The sequence below is a fragment of the Sceloporus occidentalis genome, unplaced genomic scaffold (genome assembly GCF_023333645.1).
Source record: "Sceloporus occidentalis isolate IW3139 unplaced genomic scaffold, rSceOcc1.0.p SCAF_3, whole genome shotgun sequence".
Lineage (NCBI taxonomy): Eukaryota > Metazoa > Chordata > Lepidosauria > Squamata > Phrynosomatidae > Sceloporus > Sceloporus occidentalis.
In genome coordinates this window covers 246,651,685-246,679,242 of record NW_028316983.1, presented here as the reverse complement: position 1 = coordinate 246,679,242, position 27,558 = coordinate 246,651,685, and the positions used below count along the sequence as shown (strand labels likewise).

At 44.2% G+C, this 27,558-nt stretch overlaps 1 protein-coding gene across 2 annotated transcripts; it reads left to right on the top strand.

The window, feature by feature from the left end:
• The first annotated feature begins 288 nt into the window (after positions 1 to 288).
• ADCK5 (aarF domain containing kinase 5) lies at positions 289 to 27,310 on the top strand. 2 transcript variants are annotated; one of them, XM_089518093.1, is made up of 15 exons: positions 289 to 370; positions 7,660 to 7,763; positions 8,955 to 9,104; positions 9,510 to 9,585; positions 11,133 to 11,333; positions 14,979 to 15,119; positions 16,052 to 16,165; positions 17,322 to 17,453; positions 18,805 to 18,888; positions 20,241 to 20,322; positions 21,068 to 21,146; positions 22,189 to 22,280; positions 23,491 to 23,749; positions 25,610 to 25,726; positions 26,832 to 27,310. In XM_089518093.1, exons 1-15 carry the CDS (start codon positions 353 to 355, stop codon positions 26,944 to 26,946), a joined length of 1,764 nt encoding a protein of 587 aa, XP_089374219.1. In that variant the 5' UTR covers positions 289 to 352; the 3' UTR covers positions 26,947 to 27,310. The 2 variants fall into 2 exon arrangements, with proteins under 2 accessions (XP_089374219.1, XP_089374220.1); XM_089518094.1 differs by lacking the exons at positions 289 to 370; positions 7,660 to 7,763; positions 8,955 to 9,104 and adding an exon at positions 9,314 to 9,399 and having other exon boundaries at positions 11,138 to 11,333.
• The last annotated feature ends 248 nt before the right edge of the window (positions 27,311 to 27,558 follow it).

Below are 27,558 nucleotides of genomic sequence, written 5' to 3'. Positions count from 1 at the left end.
ATTACAGGTCCCAGAATCTCCCTCAGCCATTATTCCCGGGGTATCATGGGAGTTGTAGTCCAAAGGAAGCTCATTTCCTTAAGAAGCATGCGCAGTGAAGGGCTTACGTCACGCCCACGGGGCGGGGCCTCCTCATTCCAAGCTCCTCCCTCCGCCTGAGAACCGAGCGTAGAGGCGTGGCTCCGCCCACACGTTCGATACTTAGCCACGCCCAATCCAGTCGTCGGGGCCAATGGGAGTGCGGGCGGTGGGCGGGGCCTCTAGCGGGGCGGGGCCGACCGGAGCGCGGCCCAGGTTCCAATCCTGAGGAGATAGGAGAAGAAGAAGCGAGAGGAGGTAGGAGAGGGGCGGCATGGAGCTCCGGAGGACGGTGAGTGTTCAGGGCGCGCCTCTCTCAAGGGCATTACGGTGCCTCCATGTTGGAGGGGGCTTCTCTTAGGACATTACGGTAAGGAATCCCCTCCCTGGAATTTTCCAGCCTCAAGTTCTTCTCCTGGATCGCAGCTCCCATCATCCCCAGCCACTGGGATGCCACAACACTTCCCATCATCCCCGGCCACCGAAGTGCCACCACGCTCCCCAATCAGAGATGCCCCAAAACTTCCCATCATCCTCAGCCGCTGGGGTATCACAACAGTTCCCATCAGCCCCCAGTTACAGGAGTGCCTCAGCTCCCATCATCCCCCAGCCACAGGGGTGCCACAACACTTCCCATCATCCCCGGCCACCGAAGTGCCACCACGCTCCCCATCATCCTGTCACAGTGGTGCCACAACAGCTTATTATTATTATTATTATATTTATTTGTATCTCACTCTTTTCCCAAGGACTCAGCAGCTTCACAATATTAAAAGAACAAGTGGTGCAGGTCCCATCATCCCCAGCCACTGAGGTGCCACAGCAACTCATTATTATTATATCTATTTGTATCCCGGTCTTTTCCCAGAACTGGGACTCAGAGCAGCCTCACAATATTGAAAGAACAGTGCAATTAAAAACATAGAAAAGAGGTGCAGCTCCCATCATCCCCAGACACTGAAGTGCCACAACACTCCCCATCATCCCCAGCCACAAGTGCTCCTCCCTGGGTCTTTCTTTTTCCATTTCTCCACATAAAGTATACAGGTGGCCATTCATGTAAAATACCAGTGTTTTTGTTCGTTAATATCAGTGTGTTTTAATTGTAACGGAAAGTGTGGTTTGCTTGTTGTTGTGTTTGCAGTGGGCCCTTGCTTTCCGCTGGGGTTTGGTTCCAAGATCCCTCCGTGGATAACAGAATCCGTGGGTGCTCAGGTCCCATGAGATTTAATGGCAGAGCAAAACGGGGGCCTTTGTATCAAATGGAAAAATCAAGGGTTGCTATTTGGAATTTATACTTCTTTTTGAATGTTTTCAAGCCATGGATGCTTGAATCCGTGGACAGAAAATCCGTGGATACGGAGGGCCAACTGTAGATGTTTTTATGTCTATGTATGTATGTGTAGTGCCCAATTAAAAATTAAAGAAGCAGCTGGGTCAGATGGAGCCGCAAGTGTCCGACCGGAAGAAGCCAGCGTCCTCCAATCCAGGACTCTGCATTTATTCCATTCTAGAAGCTCACCAAATCTAGGTCTGCTTAGTCTTTTCCCCAAAGAGCCCCAGGAGTGGATCCCAAGGGTCTCCAGGCCAAGGATCTCCAGGAAGGGATCCTGCCTGAAAGCTGCCTGCGGAGGCATTGCTGCCAGTCAGAGCCAGCAGGGCTGGGTTTAATGGACCCCAAGTTCCGACTTCAAGACTCAGCAACAGTTTCCCATGTGGCTGTGCAGATGGCCCCAGGTTCACAGAAGCGTAGAGTTCGAAGAGACCCCAAGGGCCATCCAGTCCAAGCTCCTAATGCCATGCAGGAATACACAATCCAAGAATCCCCTTCCAACCGAGGGAGCACCTTCCACTACCAAAGACTTCTTACCATCAGGAAGTTCCTCCTAATGTTGAGCTGGAAGCTCTTTTCCTGCAGTTTGCACCCATTGCTCTGGGATCTATTCCCTGGAGAAGCAGAAAACAAGCTTGCTCCATCCTCAACGTGACACTCCCTCCAATGTTTAAACATGACCATGCCCTCTGAGGAGCGACTTAGCAAGCTGGGGATGTTTAGCCTGGAGAAGAGAAGGTTAAGAGGCGATATGAAAGCCCTGTTTAAATATTTGAAGGGATGTCATATTGAGGAGGGAGCAAGCTTGTTTTCTGCTGCTCCAGAGAATAGAACCCAATGGAGCAATAGATACAAGCTACAGGAAAAGAGATTCCAGCTCAACATTAGGAGGAACTTCTTGACAGTAAGAGCCGTTCAGCAGAGGAAGACACTGCTTCCTTGGAGAATGGTCTAGTCATCTTCCTTGGAGGTCTTTAAGCAGAGGCTGGATGGCTTTTTGTTGGGCATGCTTTGATTGTGAGTTCCTGCATGGCAGAATGGGGTTGGACTGGGTGGCCCTGGGATCTCTTCCAACTCTATGATACTGTGACCATCGTATCACCTCTTCGCCTTCTCTTCTCCAGGCTAAACCTACGCCGTTCCCTATGTCTCATTCAGTTGTTGGCATCTCCTGGTACATTTAGGAGGAAAGACTCCTGCTTGGGACCCAGAGAGCCATGGCCCTCATCCGGGACTCTGGCTCAAGGCAGCTTCCGCATCCCACTGTTCAGTCTTGGACTATATGGCCCCCGAGGCTGAGCTGGCAGGGTGAGTGGGAGCAGCCTTGAGTCTGCTGTACCTCCTGTTTAGCCTGCTTTGTCTCCTCTGTGTGAAGATAAGTGCATGGATGCCACAGTGCATGGAAACCACATTCAAAAAAGAGATTGTGCACTCATGCCCATAGAAACACAGATGAGAAAGCATCTTAGTTTTTGTTAGCATCCAGTCCAGGCCCTCACTTGAAATGTTTGCTTGCAGTTTTTGCAAATACAGAATCATAGAGTTGGAAGAGACCACAAGAGCCATCCGGTCCAACCCTTTGCAGGAGGTTGGGGTGGATGGCCCTTGTGGCCTCTTCCAACACTGTGATTCTATATTTGCAAATATTGCAAATATGTGGTCTCTTCCAGCTCTATGAACCTCCTTTTGCAAAAGTCCCTGCAAAAGATAGTGGTGGTAATAATAATAATGATAGTAGTGGTAACAACAACAGCAACAAAACAATAAATATTGCAAGCAATTATATGGTCTCTTCCAACTCTATGATTCTATATTTGTAAATCCTGGCAGACCACTTGTTACCATCATACATTTTAAGTATCCCCCACCCTCAAGCAACTGTCTTCTCTCGCTGTTGAATCTGAATCATCTTCAACATACCAGCATTGTCCTGTTCTTTTGATTTTGGTTGCAAATGGCTTGCACAGAGCAAGGTGCTGGGCTCCCATAAACCTCTGTCTGCTGCTGGGCAATGCGCTACAGACACAGGTTGGGTTGTGATTTTTTTCACCAGAGGCCCAGCTGGGATCCATCCAGACCAGTGACAGATGGCTTGCAGTAGTGGTTTCTGCCAACCTTGAGCCGCTCCCAGTGTGGCGAGAAGTTGGGAGGCCCCCTCCAGAGCCGTGGGCTGGTTTTTCTCTCCGCAAGGACACATTCCTCCCACGTTCTTGGGATCAGGCCACCCGGAAAGCAGCAGTCCAGGACCTAGAATAAAAACTACTTTTGGGGGACTCTTGTTAAAGCTTGGGGAAAAAATACACATTTTCAAAAGACTATACCTCTGTTCCCTTGAAAAATGCATTTTTCCAGGATTTGGGGGAAATTACAACAACCAGAACCCTTGACAGAGCTTGGAAAAATTTTTCTTAAAGCTGTAGCACTTTTTCCCATGAAATATGCAATTATTTTTGGGTTTCAGGGGAATTTTTTCTTGGACAACAACATGCGCACGTGCAAAACCCATAAGCCAGGGGTTCTGGGAATTGCTATCCAAAAAAGAACTTTCCCAGGCTTTGCTGTAAGCTTACTTAGTTTTGGTTGTCCATTTCAGGACCACTAGCCAGGGAGAGAGCGCTTTTTTGGTGGCTACCCATCGCAGTGGGACAGTGAATCCGCTCCGGGTGTTAAAGGAGGTTTCCAAAGACTTGAATGCTGAGGAAGTAGAATGAAGTCTACAAAAGCTCATGCTACGAATTTCTTTCTTTCAATTAGTCTCAAAGGTGCTTCAAGAGCTCTCTACGTACAGATTCTACAGACTAACATGAATTCTCCTTTGATCTAGACACTATCCTTCTGTTGATGCAGCCTAGAATCACATTGGCCTTTTTAGCTGCCACATCACATTGTTGACTCATGTTCAACCTGTGGTCTACTAGGACTCCTAGATCCATTTCACATGTAGTTTCATTCAACCAGGTGTCCCCCATAATCCTATATCTGTGCATTTCATTTTTTCTACCTAAGTGCAGTTCTCCCTGTTGAAAGTTATTTTGTTAGCTTTCACCAGCTTTCTAATCTATTAAGGTCATTTTCAATTTTCATCCTATCCTCTGAAGTTTTAGCTGTTCCTCCTAATTTGGTGTCTTCTGCAAATTTGGGACACCATCAAAGCCCTCCCTGTGACAGATGTCCATCCAGCCTCTGTTTAAAGGCATCCCAAGAAGGAGACTCCACCACACTGCAAAATGCATCTTCCACTGTCAGAAAGCTCTTACCATCAGGAAAGTCTTCCTAATGTTGAGGTGGAATCTCTTTTCCTGTTTTGGCACTATCTCATATAGTGATCCCTCTACATTTGCTGGGGCTAGGGGTGTAGGACCCCTGTGAATGTGGAAAAACCACAAATGACAAAACACTATTCTTTTTACCTAAGAGAACACCTCTCTAGGAATCTCCAGGTACTCCACCGTTGTGGTCAACATCTGCCAGAAGTTGATCATGGAGTCATGCTGGAGGACCTACAAATGCTTAGAGAAATGTTTTCTCTAGGAGCTTTAGGTTCTTCAGTGCAACTCTGTGTTCGAATTCTGGCAGAGTTGCGCTGGAGGACCTAGAGAGTCCTAGAGAGAACGCATTAATCAAATCTGCAAAAGTCAAAGCCACATATGTGGAGAGCCAGCTGTATTTGCAAATACAGTTGTCTCTCTGTATCCAAATATTGTTTGTCCATGCATTCAACCGTCCATAGTTTGGAAATATTCTGTCCCAAAAACAAACACTGATTTTGCCTTAGGAGAGGCAAGTTGTGAAGCAGTTTGAATGTTGGATTAGGACTTTTTCAGGAGACCGGAGTTCGCCACTTGGCTATGGAAATCTACTGGGTGGCCTTGGGCAAATCCCACTCTCCCAGTTGCAGAAGAAGGCAAGAAGGTAAAGCTTCTCTGCAGAAATCTTGCCAAGAAATCCCCAGGAGAGGGTTACCATAAGACTCAAAGTGAAGGCAATGGGGGCGGCTGCGGCTGCTGCTACTGACAATGATGATGATTACTGTGTTGTTGTTGTTATTGTCATTATTATTATTTTAGGACCAAGTTGCACCTGAGCTGTCTTCATATTCCTCTTGAGCTGCTAGATTTGTTGCTGGTAACAACAACAACAGTAACAATAATTATATAATTTATTGTTGTTATGCTATTATTCATGTCATAGTTGTTGTTGTATTATATTTAATAATTTTTGTAGAATGTATGCCCTAGGCAGGTTTATTTTATCTATTTTACTTGATTGTATGTACTGTGTTGTGTAAATTTACAGCACTTTATAAATAAAGCTTAATAATAATAATAATAATAATAATAATAATAATAATAATACTCCAGAGGACAGGATCAAGATTCAAAATGACCTGAATAGACTAGAAAGCTGGGCCAAAGCTAACAAAATGAAATTCAACACGGAGAAATGTAAGGTATTGCACTTAGGGCGGAAAAATAAAATGCACAGATATAGGATGGGTGACACCTGGCTGAATGAAACTACGTGTGAAAGGGATCTAGGAGTCCAAGTAGACCACAAGTTGAACATGAGTGAACAGTGTGATGTGGCAGCTAAAAAGGCCAATGCTATTTTAGGCTGCATCAATAGAAGTATAGTGTCTAGATCAAGAGAAGTAATAGTGCCACTATATTCTGCTCTGGTCAGGCCCCACCTAGAATATTGTGTCCAGTTCTGGGCGCCACAATTCAAAAAGGACATTGAGAAACTGGAGCGTGTCCAAAGGAGGGCAACAAAAATGGTGAAGGGTCTGGAAACCATGTCCTATGAGGAACGACTTAGGGAGCTGGGGATGTTTAGCCTGGAGAAAAGAAGGTTAAGAGGTGATATGATATGAGCCCTTTTTAAATATTTGAAGGGTTGTCATATTGAGGAGGGAACAAGCTTGTTTTCTTCTGCTCCAGAGAACAGAACCCGGAACAATGGATGCAAGCTACAGGAAAAGAGATTCCACCTCAACATTAGGAGGAACTTCCTGACAGTAAGGGCTGTTCGACAGTGGAATGCACTTCCTCGGAGGGTGATAGAGTCTCCTTCCTTGGAGGTCTTTAAACAGAGGCTGGATGGCCATCTGTCAGGGATGCTTTGATTTGGATTTCCTGCATGGCAGAATGGGGTTGGACTGGATGGCCCTTGCGGTCTCTTCCAACCCTACGATTCTATGATTCCATGATTCTAGGAACATAAAGACAGTTCAGGTGCAACTTGGTCTTAAAATAATAATAATAATAATAATAATAATAATAATAATAATAATATAATAAAAGGATAGAGCCGTGGTAGTTGAAGAGTTATCAAACTGTGTTATTTCAGCTCTGTAGATCAGTAGTTCCCAGCCTTTTCTGTGCCCCTCGGGAATGTTTGATTAATATTTGCACCCGCTACAAAAATAATAATCACATTGAAAGAGGAAGAAGTCCAGGTTTTTGAACCACAAATTGATTGATTGACTGAATACTAGGATTTGTAGTTCTACAAGGTCTTTGGCTTTCTCTGCCCAAGCGTGCTGACGCCTGACCAAACGTCCCATCCCAGGGATGGAACCATGGCAGTTAAAGTGGTGTCAAATTGTATTATTTCTGCAGTGCAGATGCAGCTCTGATCTTTTCCTTCCGCCTTTGCTCTCTTTGCTGAGACTGTTCTCAGCTTTTCCACACCCGCAGCTTCTTGGGTGCTTTGCAAATAGTAAGATTTTAGATATAGGAAAGAGAGATGAGTTGCTGACAGTCAGGCTCAGTCCTGCCCTTGGCTTGGGTTGACCCTTCCCAGCTGTTCTGCAGATGTCCTCCATGATAAAGCCCCTCCAGCCATTGACCTTCAAAGCCTTTTCCATGGTGGGAACAAGAGATCAAGGTCTGTCTAGCACTCGTCCATGCTGTTTTAGGCACCAGTTGTAGCTGGGAGGTCTGGCCCAAAAAATCGGGGCTGCTACACAGAGAAAAGTCGTGATTTTGGAGGATGTTTTGGAATGCCTCCTGAGCAGAAGGTGGAAATGTAGGACATGGCCAAATAAAAGCTATAAGCAGTCCTATGAATATAAATTCATACTTCTTAGTCATGCCCCAAAAGGAGGAAATTTTGGAATTCCTCCTGGAATGTGAGTTGTGCATGGTTTAGTTCTTTTTGCACAACCAGTCCATTCATGTGTCGGTGAGTTCATCTGATTGACTTGTGTTTCTCAATGTTCCCTTTGCTCTTTCTCCCCTTTCCAGGTCCAGATCTGCCGTTTCCACCTGCTCCTCCTCCAGCATAAAAAGAGCCCCTGGCTGCTCTCTGCCCCACAATGCCGGCAGCGCTCAGACTCCCACCTGTCCAGGTAGACAGAACTTGATAAGGGCTTTTGTTGGGAGGGTTATGCAGCTGTGCCAGTCTCCTCCTAAGGCATCCCTGTCTGGGCTGCAGTGGGTGGAGGTCTCCCCAGTTGGGTTGAGGAGTCGGGATGGTGGGAAAGGTGTGGGGGGCCCTGCTTGCATCACCAGTAAGAGATATTATCCAATATAGGTGACCAAATTACTTTAAAAAGCACACCAATACAAGACCAAATCAGAAAATTAAATAGCAAAATGCAGTCCAGATGTTAGGGCCACCAGCTTGAATAATAATCGTTCTTTTTAAAAAGTGCTCCTTGAAAGAAAATTGTTTTGGCTGAACTTCTGTTAATTAAAAGATTTGTTTGTGAATGGCATTTCTTGCACTATAAAAGAGAGTGATTAAAAAGAAACAGCTGGCCCTAGATACTGGTCTAATGAATAACAGCCGATAAACTTCAGCCGCCCCTAGACTGTGGAATGACCTGCCAGAAGAGACTCGAGAGCTGAATACACTGTCAGCATTTAAAAGAGCATTAAAGACTAGACTCTTCCAGCAGGCTTATCCAGATGATTTTTAAATTGTGAATTTGAAATGACAGATTTTAGATATGGATTGTTTTAATATGTGCACATCTTATTTGTCCTTTTAAATGGATGTGTGTTTTAGCCAATGTGTTTTAACTGATATTGTTTCTTTGTTAGTTGTTGTTGTCCCCCACCTTGACCAATGGGGAGAGGCAAGTCAGAAATAAGTAGTAGTAGTAATAGTAACATGCATCTAAGGAAATAGACTCAAGTCTACGAAAGCTCATGCTACCAACTTCTTTCTTTCAGTTAGTCCCAAAGGTGCCACAAGATCCCTTTGCATACTGATTTTCCAGACTAACATGACTAAGTCTTTGAATTCTGCCAATAAAGTTAAATGTTTAAATTCAAACAGTCATTAAAAAACCAGGAATGGTGTTGTTGTTGTTTTAAACTCATTTGGGTTAAAGCTTGGTTTAAACCATGTTTTAAACCAGCTTGGTTTAAACCAGCCAGTCCTTTTGCGCTTCTTGCCAGGCAAGAGGCAAAGAAATGATGGTAAGCAAGGATAGCAGGAATCCATGCCAACTGCCTGCATAGTCTCTGGCAGAGTGGACCCATGGGTCTTTCAGGTCCACATCTCACCCTGTCTTCTCTTTTCTGCCCCCCAGATCTCATGGACAGAGGGGGCTGGTGAAGAAGTTGTTCCTGGGAGTAGCGGTGGGACTCCCCTTGGCAGTCGGGATCCGCTATGCGATTGTGGACAAGCAGGAACGCCGTAAGATGAGGCTGCTGGTGGAAGGTGTGGGTCGCTTTGTCAGGTAGGTTTCTCCTATTGAACCCTCTCCATTGGACCAAGGGAGAGGGGTGCTGGAAAGAGACTGAGGTCTAACATGCACTGTAGATGTAAAGCAGTTTGATACTGCTTTAACTGCGATGTCTCAGTGCTATGGAATCCTGGGATTTGTAGTCTGTTGTGGTACCAGAGCTCAGTGACAGAGAAGGCTAAATATCTCATGAAAGATTGCATGGGAAGTTGTTGTGGCAGTTAAAGTGGAATCATAGCACTGTAACAGTATAGTGCGGAAGGGCCCCTGAGTGGACATGTCCCTCTGTGTAGGTGCAAGCGAGTTGGAAAGCAAGCAAGCCAGCATGCTCAGTTGCGGGGTCTGTGTGTTGTGCTTTTAGATGGTTGAGTGTGACAGGCCTTGTCTTCTTCCCTCCAGATCTTTGCGGCTGGGAGTCCAGATCTCTTTGGATTACTGGTGGACTGACCATATCTTGTTGCGAGGCCTGGATGAGGTACAGCGCTTGCAGCGATTGACAGAAAAAGCTCTGGGTCATTTTGACCCATTTCACCCACTGAGGAGTCTTTTTCAGGGTGGGAAGAGGCAGGGAAACCATGGGAAACTTTGGTTTACATCAAATGACTTTTTTTTAAAAAAATTGTATGTTTAGAATTTTTGATTTAAACCTTGGTTAAAATCTGATGCCTTTTTTATTTAAAGAAAGTCATTTTTATTGATTATTAACTTGTTTGTTACTGTTTTCCAACCCCCATCTGGAAGAACAAGTGCTGTTCAAATTTAAACCTTTCAATTTTAACAGTTTAACAGACTAGATCACAATCTAGCTTGATCAGTATTCTAGTTAGACCAGTTTTTTGGCTAGACCAGTATTCATGGTTAGCTCAGTATCCATAGTCAGTTGTTTCTTTAGAATCACTTTATTGTCTAGTGTAAGAAATGCCATTCAGAAACAAACCCTTCACTTTACATAAGTTCAACCAAAACAACTTCTTTTAAAAGAGCACTTTCTTTTAAAATTATTATTTAAGCCTCTGAACTCCATTTTGCTGCTTAATTTTCTGATTTAGTCCTGTATTGGTGTAGTCCTATACTCCTATATATAGACTACCAACTTGTCAATATAAATCCTAAAGTTTCACTGAAACATGGAACTCATATGAGAGTCTAATAACTTTGTTTTGTTAATCTTAGAAAGCATTAAAGCATGGTTGACCACCAGGCTTTCTAATATATAAAATAACATTTCACAGTATTAATATAATAAGCAGGGCTCAAATCTTTTCATTAAAACATTAATGCAAAAGAAAAAAATGATTTAAACCCACCAAAACCTGTTTTTTTAAAATAAAAAAAAAACTGTTGTTTTTTCACCCCTGAGAAGAGGCAGAGGGATCCCTTAGCGATGATATGGCCACCTCTGGATGGCAGCAAAGGCATCTTGGTACAACCAGGTGGCTTCTGTTTTGGAAACATAGGGAGAGCCAGTGTGGTATAGTGGTTTAGGCATTGGAATATGACTTCGGGGCCCAAGAGATTCCCAGCTTAGCCATGAAACCCCACTGCGTGACTTTGGGCATGTCACATGCTCTCAGTCTCAGGAGGTGGCAATTACAAACCTCCTGAATAAATCTTGCCAAGAAAGCCCTATGATTAGTTCACATTAGGGTCGCCGTAAGTCAGAAATGATTTAAAGGCACACAACAACAACAATGAAGTGGAGGAATCATTAGGTGTGGTATGTGTGTCAGCCAGACATGGGCAACCACAGTGGGTCTGGGAAGTAGTTTTTTTTGCCCCAGGGACTGCTGAAAAACTGAAAAGTAGCTAGAGGTCCACTTCTGGTTTTGGGGGAAAAATTGCTGGTCCTTGGAAGTTTGCAGGAGAGGTAGTTCGTTTTGTGGAGGTTGAGGGGAAAGAAGAAGCATGGTTTGGAAGCCTCTAATGGGTTGAGGGCCATAAAAAAGTTTGGAGGGGAACATAGAGGAAGGGCCCTAAGAGAGCTAACCCGCTCCTCTGTCCTCTGCCTTTCCCTGTGGTCAGAACAGCCCGGAATACAAGACCGTCCTCTCCTGCTGCCACCAGCGGGCGGCTGAGTGCCTCGTCTCCGGTGCCATCCAGAACGGAGGCCTCTACATCAAGCTGGGCCAAGGCCTGTGTGCCCTCAACCATCTCCTGCCCCCAGAGTATGTCAACACCCTGCGTGTGCTGGAAGACAAGGCGCTCAAGCGTGGCTACACGGAGGTAAAGTGGGACCGGGTGGAGCAGAGAGGGCTGGGCAATGGGAGGCAGAGAGAGATGCTCCCTCAGGTGCACCGGGCTGTGTTCAAAATCCAGGATGGATAAGGTACAGACTGCTGCTGAGTGAATCAATAAAGTGGAGTAGGGGGCTCTCACCAGCCTCTAGGCCCCAGGCATGGTAGACCTGTGTCTGGCTGCTCTTCTCTCCCTCAGAGGCCAGCAAAATGGCAGATGGCACATGGAAGAAGGGTTTCTCACAATATGTTGAGACCAAGGCATGACAGAGCTGTGCCTGGCTACTCTTCTCTCCCTCAGAGGCCTTGGATGTGGGACAATGTTGATGTCCTTTACTCTCACAAACATGGATTGTGCTGGAATCTCTGCCGCAGAGACTAGACCACAAGGGCCATCGAGTCCAACCCCCTTCTGCCATGCAGGAACTCTCAATCAAAGCATCCCCAACAGATGGCCATCCAGCCTCTGTTTAAAGACCTCCAAGGAGGGAGACTAATGTTGAGGTGGAATCTCTTTTCCTGAAGCTTGCATGCACTGTTCCAGGTCCTGTTCTCTAGAGCAGCAGAAAACAAGCTTATTCCCTCTTCAATATGACATCCCTTCAGATATTTAAACAGGGCTATCATATCACCCCTTAACCTTCTCTTCTCCAGGCTAAACATACGCAGCTCCCTGAGTCGTTCTTCATAGAGCTTCATGGTTTCCAGACCCTTTACCATTTTAGTCACCCTCCTTTGGACACATGGCTCCAGTTTCTCAAAATCCTTTTTGAATTGTGGTGCACAGAACTGGACACAGTATTTCAAGGAGGCTATTGAAGTCCTAAAGAAGTAATGTTTAGTGAGCTCTACTTTCAATGTAATGTATGTCTGAAGGATAATAAGTTTGGTTATTTGTTCCTTTGTCTCCTGGCACATGGCAGCAACACTGGTTTAAGGGCACAGTGTTGTAAAATAATAGTAGAAATGGTAATAGCAGCAGCAGTAATCATCATCATCATCTCAAAATAAAAGATTGAAAGAGTTCTAAAACACCTACCAGGGAGTGGACATTTTTTGCATTGAAATCAGAATAATTCAGAAAAATGTGATGTCCCCTTTTTTTTTTTTTTTGTTTGTTTGTTTGTTTGTTTAAATTAGTTGTCTTTGGATCGACAGGTGCTGATTTTGAGGAAAGACTGTACATTCTGTTCTTTTCCGCAGCTCCACCTCTCTTGTACAGTTGAAAGCTCTACTTGTAATTTTGGGGTTTGTTTGGGGTTTTTTTTAACAATCTCTTGGCTTCTTTCCAAACTGCCTGGATCTTGTGTTGTCAAAATCTACATTTTCACTCTGATTCTCAAACAAGTCCCCGAGGAAGTAACACCATGTTTCTTTGTGAAGTCCAGGGCTTTCATGGCTGGCATCCATAGTTTTTTGTGGGTTTTTCGGGCTATGTGGCCATGTTCTAGCAGAGATTCTTTCTGACGTTTCGGCAGCATCTGTGGCTGGCATCTTCAGAGAATGCTGGCATGGAAAAAAAGTGGGTCTATATATCCTGTGTGAGCCTGGGAATGCAGGAGTGATTTGCATGTGTCTTGTTCTGTGCTGATGGCAGTCCTCAGGCTGGGAGGCAAATGCAAACGAGGATTAATGTCTGCTAACTGGTGATCATTATCTACTGGGAAAGCCCCTGACTCTGAGTGGTTTCCCATTTGCATTTGCTGAGTCCTTATTTTGCTGTTCCTCAGGACTGGTAGCCAAATGGTGTTCACTTTAAGAGTTTCTTCTTTCTGGTTGAAATTATCCAGGTGTTTGTGGATTTCAATGGCTTCCCTGGGCATCCTGACATGGTAGTGGTTGGCATAGTCCAGAACTTCAGTGTTTTCAAACAGTGTTTTATGCCCAGGATGGTTAGTGGCATGTTCTGCTACTGCTGATATTTCTGGCTGGCCCAGTCTGCAGTGTCTCTCGTGTTCCTTGATGTTTCTTTTCTTCTTGGCAGTATATTATAGGGTCTTTTTAAAATTAATCTTTATTAGTATTATTTTTAAGTCCTTGCTTTATTTTATTTTAATTTTTTTGACATTTTTGTTTCTATTTTTCTGTTTTGTTTTTCTTCTACATATATAAAATATCTGTAATTGTAAACTTCTCTAATACTTCAGTATACTGAAACATATTTAAGAAAAGTCCTTATACTACATATTTTGCAAAACAGTTCCACATAGAGATCTTGTTTTTTCCAAGTGCTGTTATTTGTTCAGTGCTGGCTAAACTTTCTCATTTCCTAGTATTTGCTGCATTGTTTTATTATTTAGTTTTCGATCCATTAATATCAGGATCAGATAAGAAGCTGGTATTGCATATCAGGAGGAGTAAAGATAGGTGGAAGAAAAACCAACAATTTGAGATAAACAGATGGCACCATAGTACTAGCAGAAAACATCACAGACTTAAAACAGTTATTAAGGAAAGTTTAAAAAGTGCCAAGGCAGGCTTAATGCTGAACATAAAGAAAACAAAAATAATGACCATGGAAGAACTACATACATTCAGCCTCTAGACAATGAGGAAATAGAAATAGTAAAAGAGTTCCTGTACCTCAGATCAAACATCATTCAGAATGGAGACTGCAGTCAAAAAATAAGAAGACTAGAGATGGGAAGAGCAGATATGAAGAAATTAGACAAGATCATAAAGAGTAAAGATATACAACTGAGCACCAAAGTTAGATTTGTCCAAGCCATTGTAATATGGATGTGAGAGCTGGACAGTGATTAAGAAAAATATATACAGTGGACCCTTGTTATACGCTGGGGTCTGGTTCCAAGATCCCCCGTGGATAACAAAATCCGTGGATGCTCAAGTCCCATTAAATATAATGACATAGCAAAATGGTGTCCCTCATAAAAACTGGAAAATCAAGGTTTGATGTTTGAAATTTATACTTTTTTTGAATATTTTCAAACCATGGATGCTTGAATCCATGTATAAGAAATCCATGTATAAGAAGGGCCGACTGTATATGCATTTGAAATGTAGTGTTGGAGAATAGTGCTAAGGATACTGTGGAGGGCTAACAAAACAAATGTGTCCTTGAACAGATCAGGCATGAAATTTCCCGGCTGTATATATGAGAGCCAGCATGGAATAGTGGTTTGCATGTTGGACTAGGACTCTGGAGACCAGGGTTCAATTCCCAGCTAAGCCACGAAACCCACTGGGTGACCTTGGGCAAGTCATATGCTCTGAGGCTCAGGGGAAGGCAATGGCAAACCCCTGAACAAATCTTGCCAAGAATACCCCAAGGTAGGTTTGCCATAGGTTTGTCACAAGTTGGAAATTACTTGAAGGCACAAAACACACAGTCTGTAAGTATAGTTATAGGGTATGTGTTTCATCTACATCCTCCCATCAGCTGTAACCAGCAAAGCCAGTGGTGAGGGACTGTGGGAGCTGGAGTCCACAAACATCTGGAAGGCACAAGTTTGTGTAGTTCTAATTGGGAGGATCCCTTCCCTGCAATACCCAACCACTACTTCTTTGGTCTTCCAAACACTTGTTGGTAGAACATCCTGGTCGTGGACCAACCCACTGGGGAGTCGCATTCATGGCTTCCCTTCCAACATCCTTTGCTCCTTTCTGCTTCTAGGTAGACGATCTCTTCCTAGAGGATTTTAATGCCAGGGCAGACCAGATCTTCCTGGAATTCGACTACCAGCCCATTGCTGCTGCCAGTTTGGCCCAGGTGCACCGAGCCCGGCTCCATGATGGGACTCCTGTAGCTGTGAAGGTGGGTTTAGTGCGGGGGTTTTGTGGCTTATTGTCTCCCCCTGGGTGGCACCAGGCTGCAGAGTCCGAGCCCTGGTGGCGCAGTGGTTAAATGCCTGTACTGCAGCCATTCACTCGAAACCACAAGGTTGCGAGTTCAAGACCAGCAAAGGGCCCAAGCTCAACTCAGGCTTGCATCCTTCCGAGGTCGCTAAAATGAGTACCCAGACTGTTGGGGGCAAATTAGCTTACTTGCTAATTTGCTTACTTGCTGTTCACCGCTATGATCTTTGGAATAGCGGTATATAAATAAAAACAAATTAAAAAAAAATTATTCACATTATACCTTTGCCGCGCTCTCCATCCTGGGACCTTCAGTGCAATTTCCATGGGGAATAAAACCTGGGGATGTCATGGGGAATGTAATCCAGTATACCTGGATAGGTGCATTGGATTTGGGACTTGAGTGTTGGGCCACAACTCTAGAGACCAGGGTTCAAATCCCTGCTCTGCCATGGAACCACTGGGTGGCCTTGGACAAGTCACACTTTCTCAGCCTCAGAGGAAGGGAGAAGCAAACACCCTCCCCCCCCCCCCCAAATAAATCTTGCCAAGAAAACCCCATGGTAGGGTCGCCATAAGTTGGAAATGACTTGAAGAGCAACAACCTTTGTTCCAAGGGTGCATCTGAATTGTACAAAAAAATGCAGTTTGATACCACTGCCATGGCTCCATCCTACAGAATCCTGGGATTTGTAGTTGTGTGAGGCATCAGGGGACTTTTTGACTGAGAAGGCTAAAGGCCTTGTAAAACAACAAATCCCAGGAGCTACAGCACTTAAATTGGGGTCAAACTGCAGTATTTCTACAGTGCAAATGCACCCTAAGTAATCCTTCCAAAGCAGTTTTTGATTCTCACTCCATTGTCATCTCTCTCATGTCCCCAATTTACAGGTCCAGTACATTGACTTGCGGGACCGTTTTGAGGGGGACATTCGCACCCTAGAGTTGCTGCTGCAGATTGTGGAGCTGATGCACCCCAGTTTTGGGTTCAGTTGGGTTCTGAAGGTACTGCTGGTGTTGTTCATGGTGGTTTTGTTGGGAGCAATCCTGGAGTCTCTAGGGAGAGAGGCAACCTCCTGCTATCCTCCCAACTACTCATCTTGATCTTATCAGGAAGCCAGTGATATGAATGTGGGGAGGGAGGCAGTGTAGTAGAGCCCTGGGTTCAATTTTTGCTTATTTCCATGTCAGTGGAATGGAAAATCCATGCCAGGGTACTGAATCTATTTCCAAGGGGGAAGCTGACCATGAGTTTCTCAGAACCCTAATCCAAAAAAGTAACTTTTCCATGGTCTAAGTGTTTCAGGCTGTGTCCAAGGGCTTGGGGATATCTGTAGCTTCATTTAGAAAGCCAGAGTGTCATAGTGGTTTGAGTGTTAGACTACAACTCTGGAGGCCAGGGTTCATTTCCCAGCTCAGCCATGAAACCAACTGGGGAAAGGCAATGGCAACCCTCCCCTGAACAAATCTTGCCAAGAAAACCCCATAATAGAGTTGCCTTAGGGTCACCATAAGTCGGAAACTTTGGTTGGTGTTGATCTTTTGGGGAGTGGGTCAAATCAGGAGACATAGAACTTGTCTACATTACCTTTTTACCCCAAATTCCCTTCTCCTAGGCTGTTTACACTGCACAGTGCCAAAACCCTGAATTGGGTCTGGGGTGTTTGCACAACGCTTGGTTGGACCCAATTTGGAATTTCATCCCTTGTCCTGCATTAAAAGACTTAACAGAAAACCCAGAGTAAAATGTACTGATGATGGGCAGCTCTCTTCCCATGCGGTCTAAGTTGCTCTGCGGGTTTGATTTGTGTGCCTCATTCTGACAAAGCGAGGTCCCTTGAACTGACTTGCAGGACTGCATGGGAAAGCAGCACCCTGTTGCTGCTGCATTTTGTTTCAGCAGGTAAGGGGGGATTTGGGTGGAATTTGGAGCCAGAATACTCTGGGAGCAGCCAATACAAGACATGTAAATGAACTCAAATAAATGGCATTGCAAAGATCTGTGTAAAAACCCTGCCCAGTTGTATGTTGTTTCACTGGTGTACATAAAATACAGTCATAGCTTTGTGAGTATGCTGAGACTGACCTTGCAATCAGTTGCTTATTTACACTCCTCTTCTTTGCTCCTTTCTTTCCTACTCCAACTCTCCCACCTTTGCAGGACCTGAAGGGGACGCTGGCTCAGGAGCTTGACTTTGAGATCGAGGGACGCAACTCAGAGCGCTGTGCCCGCGAACTGGAGCACTTCCGCTTTTTGGTGATCCCTCGCATATACTGGGACAAGAGCAGTAAGGTATATGTCTCTAACGCAGCAAAGACCTTTCCATTTTTAATTTTCTTCTATCCCAAGAAAAGGCCTGATGTAATGGTTTGAATGTTGGACTGAGACCAGGATTCAAATCCTTGCTGAGGCATGGAAATTCCCTTCGGCTGGACTAGGGCAAATCACTTTTTCTCAGCCTCAGAAGAAAGCAATGGCAAACCTTTTTGAAACAAATAAGACCCAGCATAAAGTAGTGCTTTAAGTATTGGACTAGGACTCGGAGGGGGGGGGGGGGTACAGGGTTTGAATCCCTGCTCAGCCATAAAAACTCACTAGGTGAGCTTGGGCAAGTCACACTCTTTCAGATGAAGAGGAGAGCAACAGCAAACTTCCTCTGAAGAAATCTTACCCAGATAACCATAATGCAGAGTCTGCTTGAAGAGGAGATACAGAATGATGTAGTGGTTTGAATTTTGGTATCAGGACTCTGGGAGACCAGAATTCAAATCTCTGCTGAGCTATGTAAACCCACTGGGTGACACTAAACAAGTATCTTAGCCGCAGAGGAAGGCAATAGTAATGAACCCAAGAGAAGGTTGTCATAAGTGGAGTCAACTTGAGGGGGAGAGAGGCCTGGCCTGGAAAGACAAAGAGCCCTCCTTCCGACCACCATCTTGAGGGGGAGAGAGGCCTGTTATGTTTTATTTTGACTTTGGATTATTGTATTGTACTTCCTGTTGTACACCGCTTTGATCTAATTTGGAAAAGCGGTATATAAATAAACATTATTATTATTATTATTAACTTGAAGGCATGCAGCAACAATTTATATCCCGCTTTGCTCCCAGTGTTGCATCCAAGTGGTTCACAACATAGATGAAAACACAGTATAGTTTTTTTATAAAAAAAATAACAGTAAAAAGAACCCTAACTAAATCATTCTGTAGAAACAGTACTCATTTGAAAGTGTTTAAAAGTGTTTAAGACACAACAGTGAGCATAAAATTACAGCATACAAACATTTTAAAATCAAAACTTTTAAAATGGATTTGTTGGGCTGTTAATCTTTTTGTTGTTGTTGTTTTTGTTGTTATTATTATTATTATTAACATTTATTTATAAAGTCTATTATAAAGTTTATTTATGTGTCTTTAAGTCAACTCCAATTTACGATGACCCTCTTCTGAGGTTTTATTGACAAGATTTATTCAGAAGTTTGCTGTTGCTTTCTTCTGAAGCTGAAAGCCGCCCTTTACTCTCCTTGTGTCTCTTCAGAAGCATCCTTTCCGTGGGTCAAATCCCCTGATAGGAGTATATGTGTTAGCTGAGAATTTCTATTTTCTTAACCATCTCTCGCTCTTTCTTTCTTTCTCCTCACAAGCGGGTCCTGACAGCTGATTTCTATGAAGGCTGCAAAATCAACGATGTAGAAGGAATTCAGAGGCAAGGCCTGCAGCCCAAGGATGTGAGTGAAGGGAGGCATGGGATCTAAGGCTCAGGGAAGGGGCAAAAGCAGGAGGAAAGACAGAGACATTTTGAAGAAAAGAAACCTCTTCTGCTTTTGTGGGCAGATGACCATTCAGAATTGCTCTGTGTCTGACTAGCCCCAGGTGATAGGAGAAATAACAGGAAGTGATTTCTTTACACAGCTTGCTTTCTTGTTTGTTTATTTATTTATTTCTGTTATATGTAGCATTTCCTCTGGCATGGGATTTGATGCTAAAACAAGATAAGCTAAAAATTGGATAATAGAAATAGCTAAAACACAAACAGGGTGAGGGGCCTTTCCCAGCAGACAGTGAATCATTAATAGACACCCTGAGACCTTGCCATTCAACAACAGAACAATACACAGATTAACGTGTAAATCACTTCCTTTCAACCAACAGTATATATACCCTACTATCTTCCATGCCAACATTCTCTGAAGATGCCAGCCACAGCTGCTGGCAAAACGTCAGGAATAAGCTCTTCTAGAACACAGCCTCATAGCCCAAAAAATTCACAAAAAACTATGGATGCCGGCTGTGAAAGCCTTCGACTTCACATAATTAAGCAAGTTACCATATTATAACCCCATTAGGTTTCTGTAAAATCATTTACAAAAATAGACTCCTAGAGTTGGAAGAAACCCCAAGGGGCATCCATTCCAACCCCATTCTGCCATGCAAGGAAGTAAAATCCAAGCCCTCCCAAGACAGATGGCCATCCAGCCTCTGTTTAAAAACCTCCAAAGATGGAGACTCCACCACCCTCCAAGGCCGCTTATTCTACTGTTGAACTGTTGTTACAGTAAAATTGCTCTTCCTAATGTTTAAGAGGAATCTCTTTTCTTGTAATTTGGATCCATTAGTTAGTGTACTCATCTCTGGAGGTGCAGAAAACAAGCTGGCTTCATCCTCTATATGACATCCCTTGAGATATTTAAAGACAGCCAATTTGTCACTTCCCAGTCTTCTCCATGCTAAACATATCCAGCTCCCTCAGCCATTTCTCATAAAGCTTGGTTTCCAAATCTTGGATAATCCTGGCAGTCCTTCTCCAGACATGTTCAAGGTTTTAGGTCATCTCTAGTATCAGAGTATACCGTTTGCTGCTATATATCAGTTGCTGGGGAGAATAAATGGATAATGCCATTAGTTCTATGTTCTGCTGGTGAACTAGCACTGGAAAACAGGTTGCCCACTGTGTGAAAAGAAGGTGGCACTAGACAGGGCTTTACAGGTCCTGATCAACACTTTTTATTCTGCCCAGAAAAATAAACGTGATATTCTCTTCTTTCTTTCTTTCTTTCCTTCTTTCTTTCTTTCCTACCAGGCAGCAGACAAGTTGATCCAAACATTTGCCCAGCAGATCTTCCTCACAGGCTTTATCCATGCTGACCCTCACCCGGGAAATGGTACGACAGGTTGGAACCAGGAGTGCAATGGAAAACTGAAACTATCCAGACATGAGAAATAGCTACTGTGGGGAGGGTGGGTAGACAAAATGCCAGGGTGGCATCTTATCCCAAGATAAAGGCAGACAATGTTACAAGGGAATTCCAAAACAGCAAATGGAACAAAGATGTTCAATGTCTCCCTCTCTGCAATGCTAGAAATTTGGGGACTGAAGAAAAATTCCATTGCAGGGCAGAATTTTTATTTGGAGGGCAATGCTCTCATTCCCACCCTCCAGTTCTACCCCAAGTGGCACACACCCTCTCAGCCTTCCTTTCTGTGGGCTGTTCTCTCCTCCCACCAATATGCAAACTCCCATTTTATGGCTGTCAGTCATGTCTGTCTTGTATACGAAAATGTGTGGGTCAGAAATAAAGGACTGATTTGGAAACAGGATTGTTTGCAAAGGCTGCAAAATGAGGGAGGGAGATTGTAAAGGTTTCTTTTCCCCATTGGGGTGGGGAAGGACAGCAGTTGGACACAAAGTGTGCAGATGGGGGGGGGAGGTGTAGTTGGGAAACATGTGAAGCACTTGGAAGATAGGGCATTAGGGCGCTTCATAACCTCCAAGAGGCTTGTGCAAACACTATGCTAAGCAGGTTCTTGGAAGAACAGAGCAAAGGAAATAAGATGGGAGGTGATCAGACCGATTTTCCAATAATGGAAGTCAGACTCTTCCCATATCCTGCCTCTTCTCTCTTGCAGTGTTGGTACAAAAGGGCCCAGATGGAAAGGCTCGACTCATCCTTCTCGATCACGGCCTGTATGAGTTCCTCCATGACAGGTAAGAAACCAGTGGGAGTGATGGACAAGCTGGAACCTTTTTAGAGGAGGGTGACCAAAAATGGTAAAAGTCCAGGAAACCACCAGATTCGATGAGGAGCAGCTTAGGGAGCTGGATATGTTTAGCCTGGGGAAGAGAAGATTAAGGGCTGACGTTAGAGCCATGTTTAAATATTTGAAGGGATTGTCTTATTGAGGATGAAGCAAGCTTGTTTTCTTTTCCTGTAGTTTGAACCTGCAGTTACCTGTTTCAATTCTTTACCGTAACCTCGCTTGCTGGTGAAGGGGCTGGCCATGTCATCCTTGAGGACCTGGCTCTCCAGCAGAAAAGACCTCTGTTGCTCCAAATGACTGGCTGGCTTTTAAAGTAGACTTTAGGGTCATTTGTGGGTGTGGCAATAGTACCACACTTGGAAATGAAAATTTGAAGCAGTTCCATTATCCCAAGTCTAACTTAACAATATCAAAATGTAACAGAATGCTAGCCCTTGGTTGAATCTCCCTTATCTGGAATTCCAAAATATTCCAAAATGCACAACTGTTTCCATGGGTGGCTGAAATTGTGATACCTTTGTTTTCTGATGGGTCACACAAGCTTTGTTTCATGAAAAAAATTACTAAAAATATTATATATAAAATTACCTTTGAGCTATGTGTATATGAAACATATATGAATTTCATGTTTAGTGTTGAGTCCCACTTCCAAGATACCTCATTAAGTATATGCAAATATTCCAAAATCTGAAAATGAATCTGAAATCTAAAGCACTTCTGGTCCCAAGCTTTCAGAGAAGGGAGACTCAACCTGTATCTGGTTTTGAACTTTTTTGCAAGCCCTGTCAGGAGAAAAGCAGGATAAGTTAAATCAATAAATAAATCTGCTGATGTGGTGATCGATTAGGTCCAACTTTTGCTCCAGTCTGTGATGTTAGTACAAACCAATCAGTTCTTAACAGACTGACTAATTTCCTTAGTTAACAAGGGAGCACAAACATCCGTCATTAAAACTCCCTTAACATTTTGACTATCCTTGTTTCTCCCAGGGAACGGGAAGCCCTCTGCAAACTCTGGCGGGCCATCATTTTGCGGGACAACAGCAAGATGGAGTTCTACTCCAAGCAGCTGGGAGTGAAAGGTAGATGGAGTGGAGGACAGTGGTGGGACTTAGGATGCTGTACTGGGAGTGAACTGGTACAGTTCAAGTGTTCCCAATTATGCTTCAATGGGGTTAGATCTCCATCCTTCCACACTGGGAGTTCAGGCATTCTGGTATTCTGTTCCTCTTGAGAGGATAGTGCTGTCTCCTCTCTGCTATGGTCCAGATGCTCTCTGGTGCAGAGAGCATTGACAGAGCATAAATGTCTTCCAGCGTTAGTGCAGTATTATCCAAAATGCACAAGATAATGTTACCTTTATTGAGCCAATCAAAATACACATTATACATGTCGCAAACTTTCAAAGCTCCACTGGCTTTTTCATCAGGCAAAGGTGTTTTAGATGATACAGAAGAGATTTTGTTTGTTTGTTTTTTACAATATTAGTCATAGTCCTGCATTTGGTCAAGATGTTGTAGTCCTTAGTTCAGATGGTATGGAAGGGTATTCATGCATTTGGGCATTTCCTCCTTCATCCCACCTCCTCCTTCAGTGGAGTTTTGAAAGCTTGCAACATGTATGGTGTGCATTTTGGTTGGTCCAAAAAGGGTATCACTGTCTTTTGGATTTTGAATGATACTGTATGTTGCTATATGGCCAACACGGCTACCCCGGAAGTATCTTGCAGCATAATTACATAAAAGTCTGGGAGGATAGCTGTTGCCTGCTAAGTAAGGGGCATAAGGGGACCTTTCCTGAGGAAGAGGGCTGCATCCAATCACTAATTTGTGTTGGAGGTTTGGACGTATGCCTGGCTGTTGCCCATCTGCTATTGCAATATTGGGAAAAACTTCAACATCAAGATAGCTGAGTGAGAACTTGTATCTCGGCATGGAAAGCATAATGTTTTGCATGCACAGCACCCCTCCCTGCTGTGGCCCAGATGCTCTCTCTCCTCACCTTAGACAGCTGTGAGAACAAGGGTGCAGAGCAGCAGTGCTCAGCTGCACCTGGTGGAAGAAGTACAAGGCTGCTCTTCCAGACTTCAGACCTACGAAAGATCAAAAAGTGCAACCTCATTTCTCTCTCCCTAGCTGCTGCTGAGTGCTTCCTGGCCAATTTACAGTAGCCTTCTTAAAGGTGCTCATGGGGCTCATGTCAAAGGCAAGATTTAACTAAAATATTTCTAGTGTCCAGCTCCCTTGTCTTGGGCTGTCCACACCTCATTTCTTGTTCTTGCCCTCCTTTCAGCTGAAGATTACTTTCTGTTCTGTGAGATCCTGCTGCAGCGGCCCATCAACATGGCGGAGTTGGCACTCTCCAATGTGTTGACGCGAGAGGAGACAGCCTACATGCAGGACATGGCCAAGAACCGCTTCGACCGGATCATGCAAGTCCTGAAGGACCTTCCTCGTTCTATGCTGCTTGTCTTCCGCAACATCAACACTGTGAGGGGCATCAATGTGGCCTTAGGGACCCCCGTGGACCGCTACTACATCATGGCCAAAAGGTGGGGAGGTTCACAACGATATATTATGTAGCTGAAAGGTCTGGTCTATCAGTTGCCAGGCCCTGTTGATCTTCCTCATGCACTCCTGGTACGTGTACATGTGTGTAATTCCACATTACACATGTGTATATCACCAATGGGATTCTAGCCACTGGGATTCCTCCTTGTGCTGCACTATAAAAAGTATAATCATATTGTTGGAAGAGACCCCAAGGCCCATCTAGTTCAACCCCTTCTGCTTTGCAGGAATACACAATCAAAGCATTCCCTGTGACAGATGGCAATTCAGCCTGTGTTCAAAAACCTCCAAAGAAGGAGACTCCACCAATCTCTGAAGCAGTGTATTCTACTGTTGAATAGTTCTTCCCATAGTTGGAATCTATTGCTCCATGTCCCAGTCTCTCAAACAGCAATAAACAAGCTTGCTCCATCCTCACACAGTGTGACATCCCTTCAGATATTTAAACATAGCTATCATGTCACCCCTGATTGAACCTCCTCTTCTCCAGTCTAAGCATACCCAGCTCCGTAAGCCACTCCTCGTAGGGCTTGGTGGCTTCCAGACCTTTCACCATTTTGGTTGCCCTCCTCTGGACATGCTCCAGCTTGTCCACATCCTTCTCAAATTGTGGTGCCCAAAACTGGACACAATAGTTATTATATTTTATTTATTTCCAAGATTTATATCCCGCCTTTCTCCCACAGTGGGATTCAAGGCAGTTATTCCTGCAAAGCAGAAGGGGTTGAATATCCCATGTGAGGTCTAACCAAAGCGGAATAAAGTGGCACTGCGGTAGCTAGGATAAACCCTGCTGAGGCAAGAGGATTCCAGCCTGTAGGTAAAAAACAACTTCACAAAGGTTCCTTTTCTGCCTTTGCACCCAACTCTGACTTGCTCTGTGCTAGAGTTGGAAGAACAAGTGACCCCTTTGGTCAGCTGTACCCCAGACTGAAAGCCTCAGAACGGGCCTGGACTTTGCTGTGTGGAAAGAAGAGGCTGATGCAAGAGCAAGTGGTGCTTTTTCTACATGGATGACAACCCAAGGAATCTTGGCTGCCTTCCTTGCACCTCTGTAACAGCACTGAGCTGGTCCTTGAACACGAAGCCCAGTGGCAAGAAAAAGATGTGGGACTCCTCTGTTGACATGGCTTGCACTTGGAGTCTTATCACACAAGAAAAAGGAAGTGGAAATGGAGCCAGAGAGTAGCAGCTTTCTTCACATCTTACTGAATATTACATTGTAGTTCTTCAGTTCCCTTCCTGCAGGAGACAATCGGAAAAGCATGTCTTTTGTCAAGTGGAGTTTTCCAGCTAGAAAAAAGATGTGCTTTTACTACCATCTCTCGCAGGCTGATGACTGAAGCACTACCTATTATTATTATTATTATTATTATTATTATTATTATTACCGACATCATGCGGTAAGGCATGGAGGAAACCACTGCTCCCTTGTTCCATTTCCTCTTTGCTTTCTCATGCAGTAAGGCTCTGAGCCCTTTTGTTACTGGCATCGTAGGGTTTTCTTAGGCAAGAAATCCTCAGAGGTGGTTTTGCCACATCCTTCCTCTGAAATACAACCTACAGCACCTGGGATTCGTTGGCTGTCTCCCATCCAAGTCCTAACCAGGACTGCCCCTGCTTAGTTTCTAAGAGCAGATGGGATCTAGTGCCTTTAGTATATTTAGGCCTTACATATGCCTAAAACATCAAGAGCATTCCAGCTCTTATTTGATCTGGGTGGTTGCTACTTAGGTAAGAAAGCATAAGGAGCAAGGGTCCACCAGGGTACTGATTTTGCCCTCCAAGATTTTATCCTTGGGCCACTAGCATTCACACATGGCCATCTTTTCTCTCAACAGTGCAGTGAGGTGCTGGAGCCATACCATTAGCCAAAGGTCCAGTGGCATTAGCAACAGCTTCCTCTTCCGCTGGATCCGTGCAGCCTGGGATAGCTTCCTCTTTGAGTTTGCACTCAGGTAAGTGGTGCTCTATCCTAGAACAGGATGGTTGTGCTTGTGCCATATTGTACTAGTTTACTTGGTAGCTGTGTAGCCTCAAAAGAAGTTGGCACATGTCCAGAGAAGAGCAACCAATGAGAGATCTGGAAACCATGCTTCATGAGTGCTAGTTTTGACCTTTAAAGCCCTGCACAGGCTGGAACCAGACTGTCTGAAAGACCGTATCTTCTTATACAAGCCAGCATGAGCTTTAAGGTCTGCAGGGGAGGGCTTTCTGTCAGCCCCACCATCTTCATAGGTATGGCAAGTGAGGACTTCGGAGAGAGCCTTCGCTGAGGCTGTGCCCAGACTGTGGAACTCCCTTCAATGGGAAGTTGGCTTGGCTCCTTCCTTGCTTTTTTGGCATTGGCAGATGAAGACATTTTTATCCAAGCAGGCCTCTGAATTTTATTTATGGAGCATGGCATAGTGGTTTGAGTGTTGGACTACCTTGAGTGAGACACACTCTCTCAGCCTCAGAGGGAGGCAAAGGAACACCCCCTCTGAAGAAACTTGCCAAGAAAACATCATGTCATGGGGCCATTGGGTTGCTGTAAGTCAGAAATGACTTGAAGGCACACAACAACAGGAACTGGAAACTCACTGTGTGACCTTAGGCAAGTCACACTCTCTCAGCCTCAGAGGGAGGCAGAGGCAAAGGCAAATCCCTTCTGGACAAATCTTGCCAAGTAAACCCCAACCTAGGTTCGCCTGAAGGTTGCCATAAGTCTAAAATGGACTGAAGGTAAACAACAACAACAGTGTGTATTTAGAGTGGTGTGCTGTATTTTTTAAAACCTTCATTGGAAATTATGTCTTAAATGTTGTAAGTATTTTTAATCATGTTTTTAAATAAAATTATTTAATTCTTTTTTTAAAATTTGGAGGTGAATGTTTTAGCTTGATCTTTTAAAAAAATATAGTAAGCCTCTCTGACTCCTATCTTGGGAGAAAAGCAGAGTATAAATTTAATAAATAAATAAATGACTAAGGAACCTGTGTATGCTTACCCTGAAAAAGAGAAGATTCTGAATGGACTGATGCTGACCTCTTCCTCTCTCTTTTTCTTCCCAACCTTAACCAGGGTCCAGGTAACGTCCATGAAGCTAACTACCTCTTTCTTGCGGTTCCTGGTTTATGTCGGTTTCCTGAAAGAAAACGAAGATCAAGATCAGATCTATGAGTTCCTAGAGGCATAGGAAGGCCTTATCCCAGGGGGAACAACCATTTGGCTTGAAATGAGCGGGAAGGGTGGTCTTTGAAACCCTGCCCAAACTTGACTTGTACCTTGTGTGTGTGGCTTTTTTAAAAAGATTCATGAACTGGGAAACATTCTTCTGCCCCTCCCCCCCCCCCCACACACACCTTTTTTGTATTAATAAAATACAACAGCAGTGACAGCATCTTTTGACACGTCTGGTTCCACTCCAGTGATGGCTGGCATTTGCCCCACAAGAGGATAGCTTCTTTCCGTCAAGTGCAGAGCAGAGGACTGCCATCTAAGATAAATTATGCTTCCTTTTTCCCCAAGAGATTTCACAGAGAGCTTCCCTACCTGCTATAAATGATGCTTTTTAACTTAAAATTGCAAGTTGTTTTTGTTTTGTTTTTTAACAAAAGGAAAAATTGTCCCCAAGCAACAGGCTTCTGGGCTGTATAGAGGGGCACTCTGCCCCCTTGCAAAGACTGAAACTACCAACAACAGATGCCTGATTTTATGAGCCTATGTATTATGACTTAATGAGCAAGTGAGTTTTCTCCAACGCTGGCTAAAGGATTATTTCCTCCACCACAAGGAATTAAGAGGTGGG

Bases quoted from the DNA above. Each gene is read 5' to 3' on its own strand.
- ADCK5 (XM_089518093.1), top strand. The intron at 9,586-11,132 runs GTACAGCGCTTG...CCCTGTGGTCAG, and splicing joins TGTTGCGAGGCCTGGATGAG to AACAGCCCGGAATACAAGAC. The intron at 18,889-20,240 runs GTGAGTGAAGGG...CTTTCCTACCAG, and splicing joins AAGGCCTGCAGCCCAAGGAT to GCAGCAGACAAGTTGATCCA.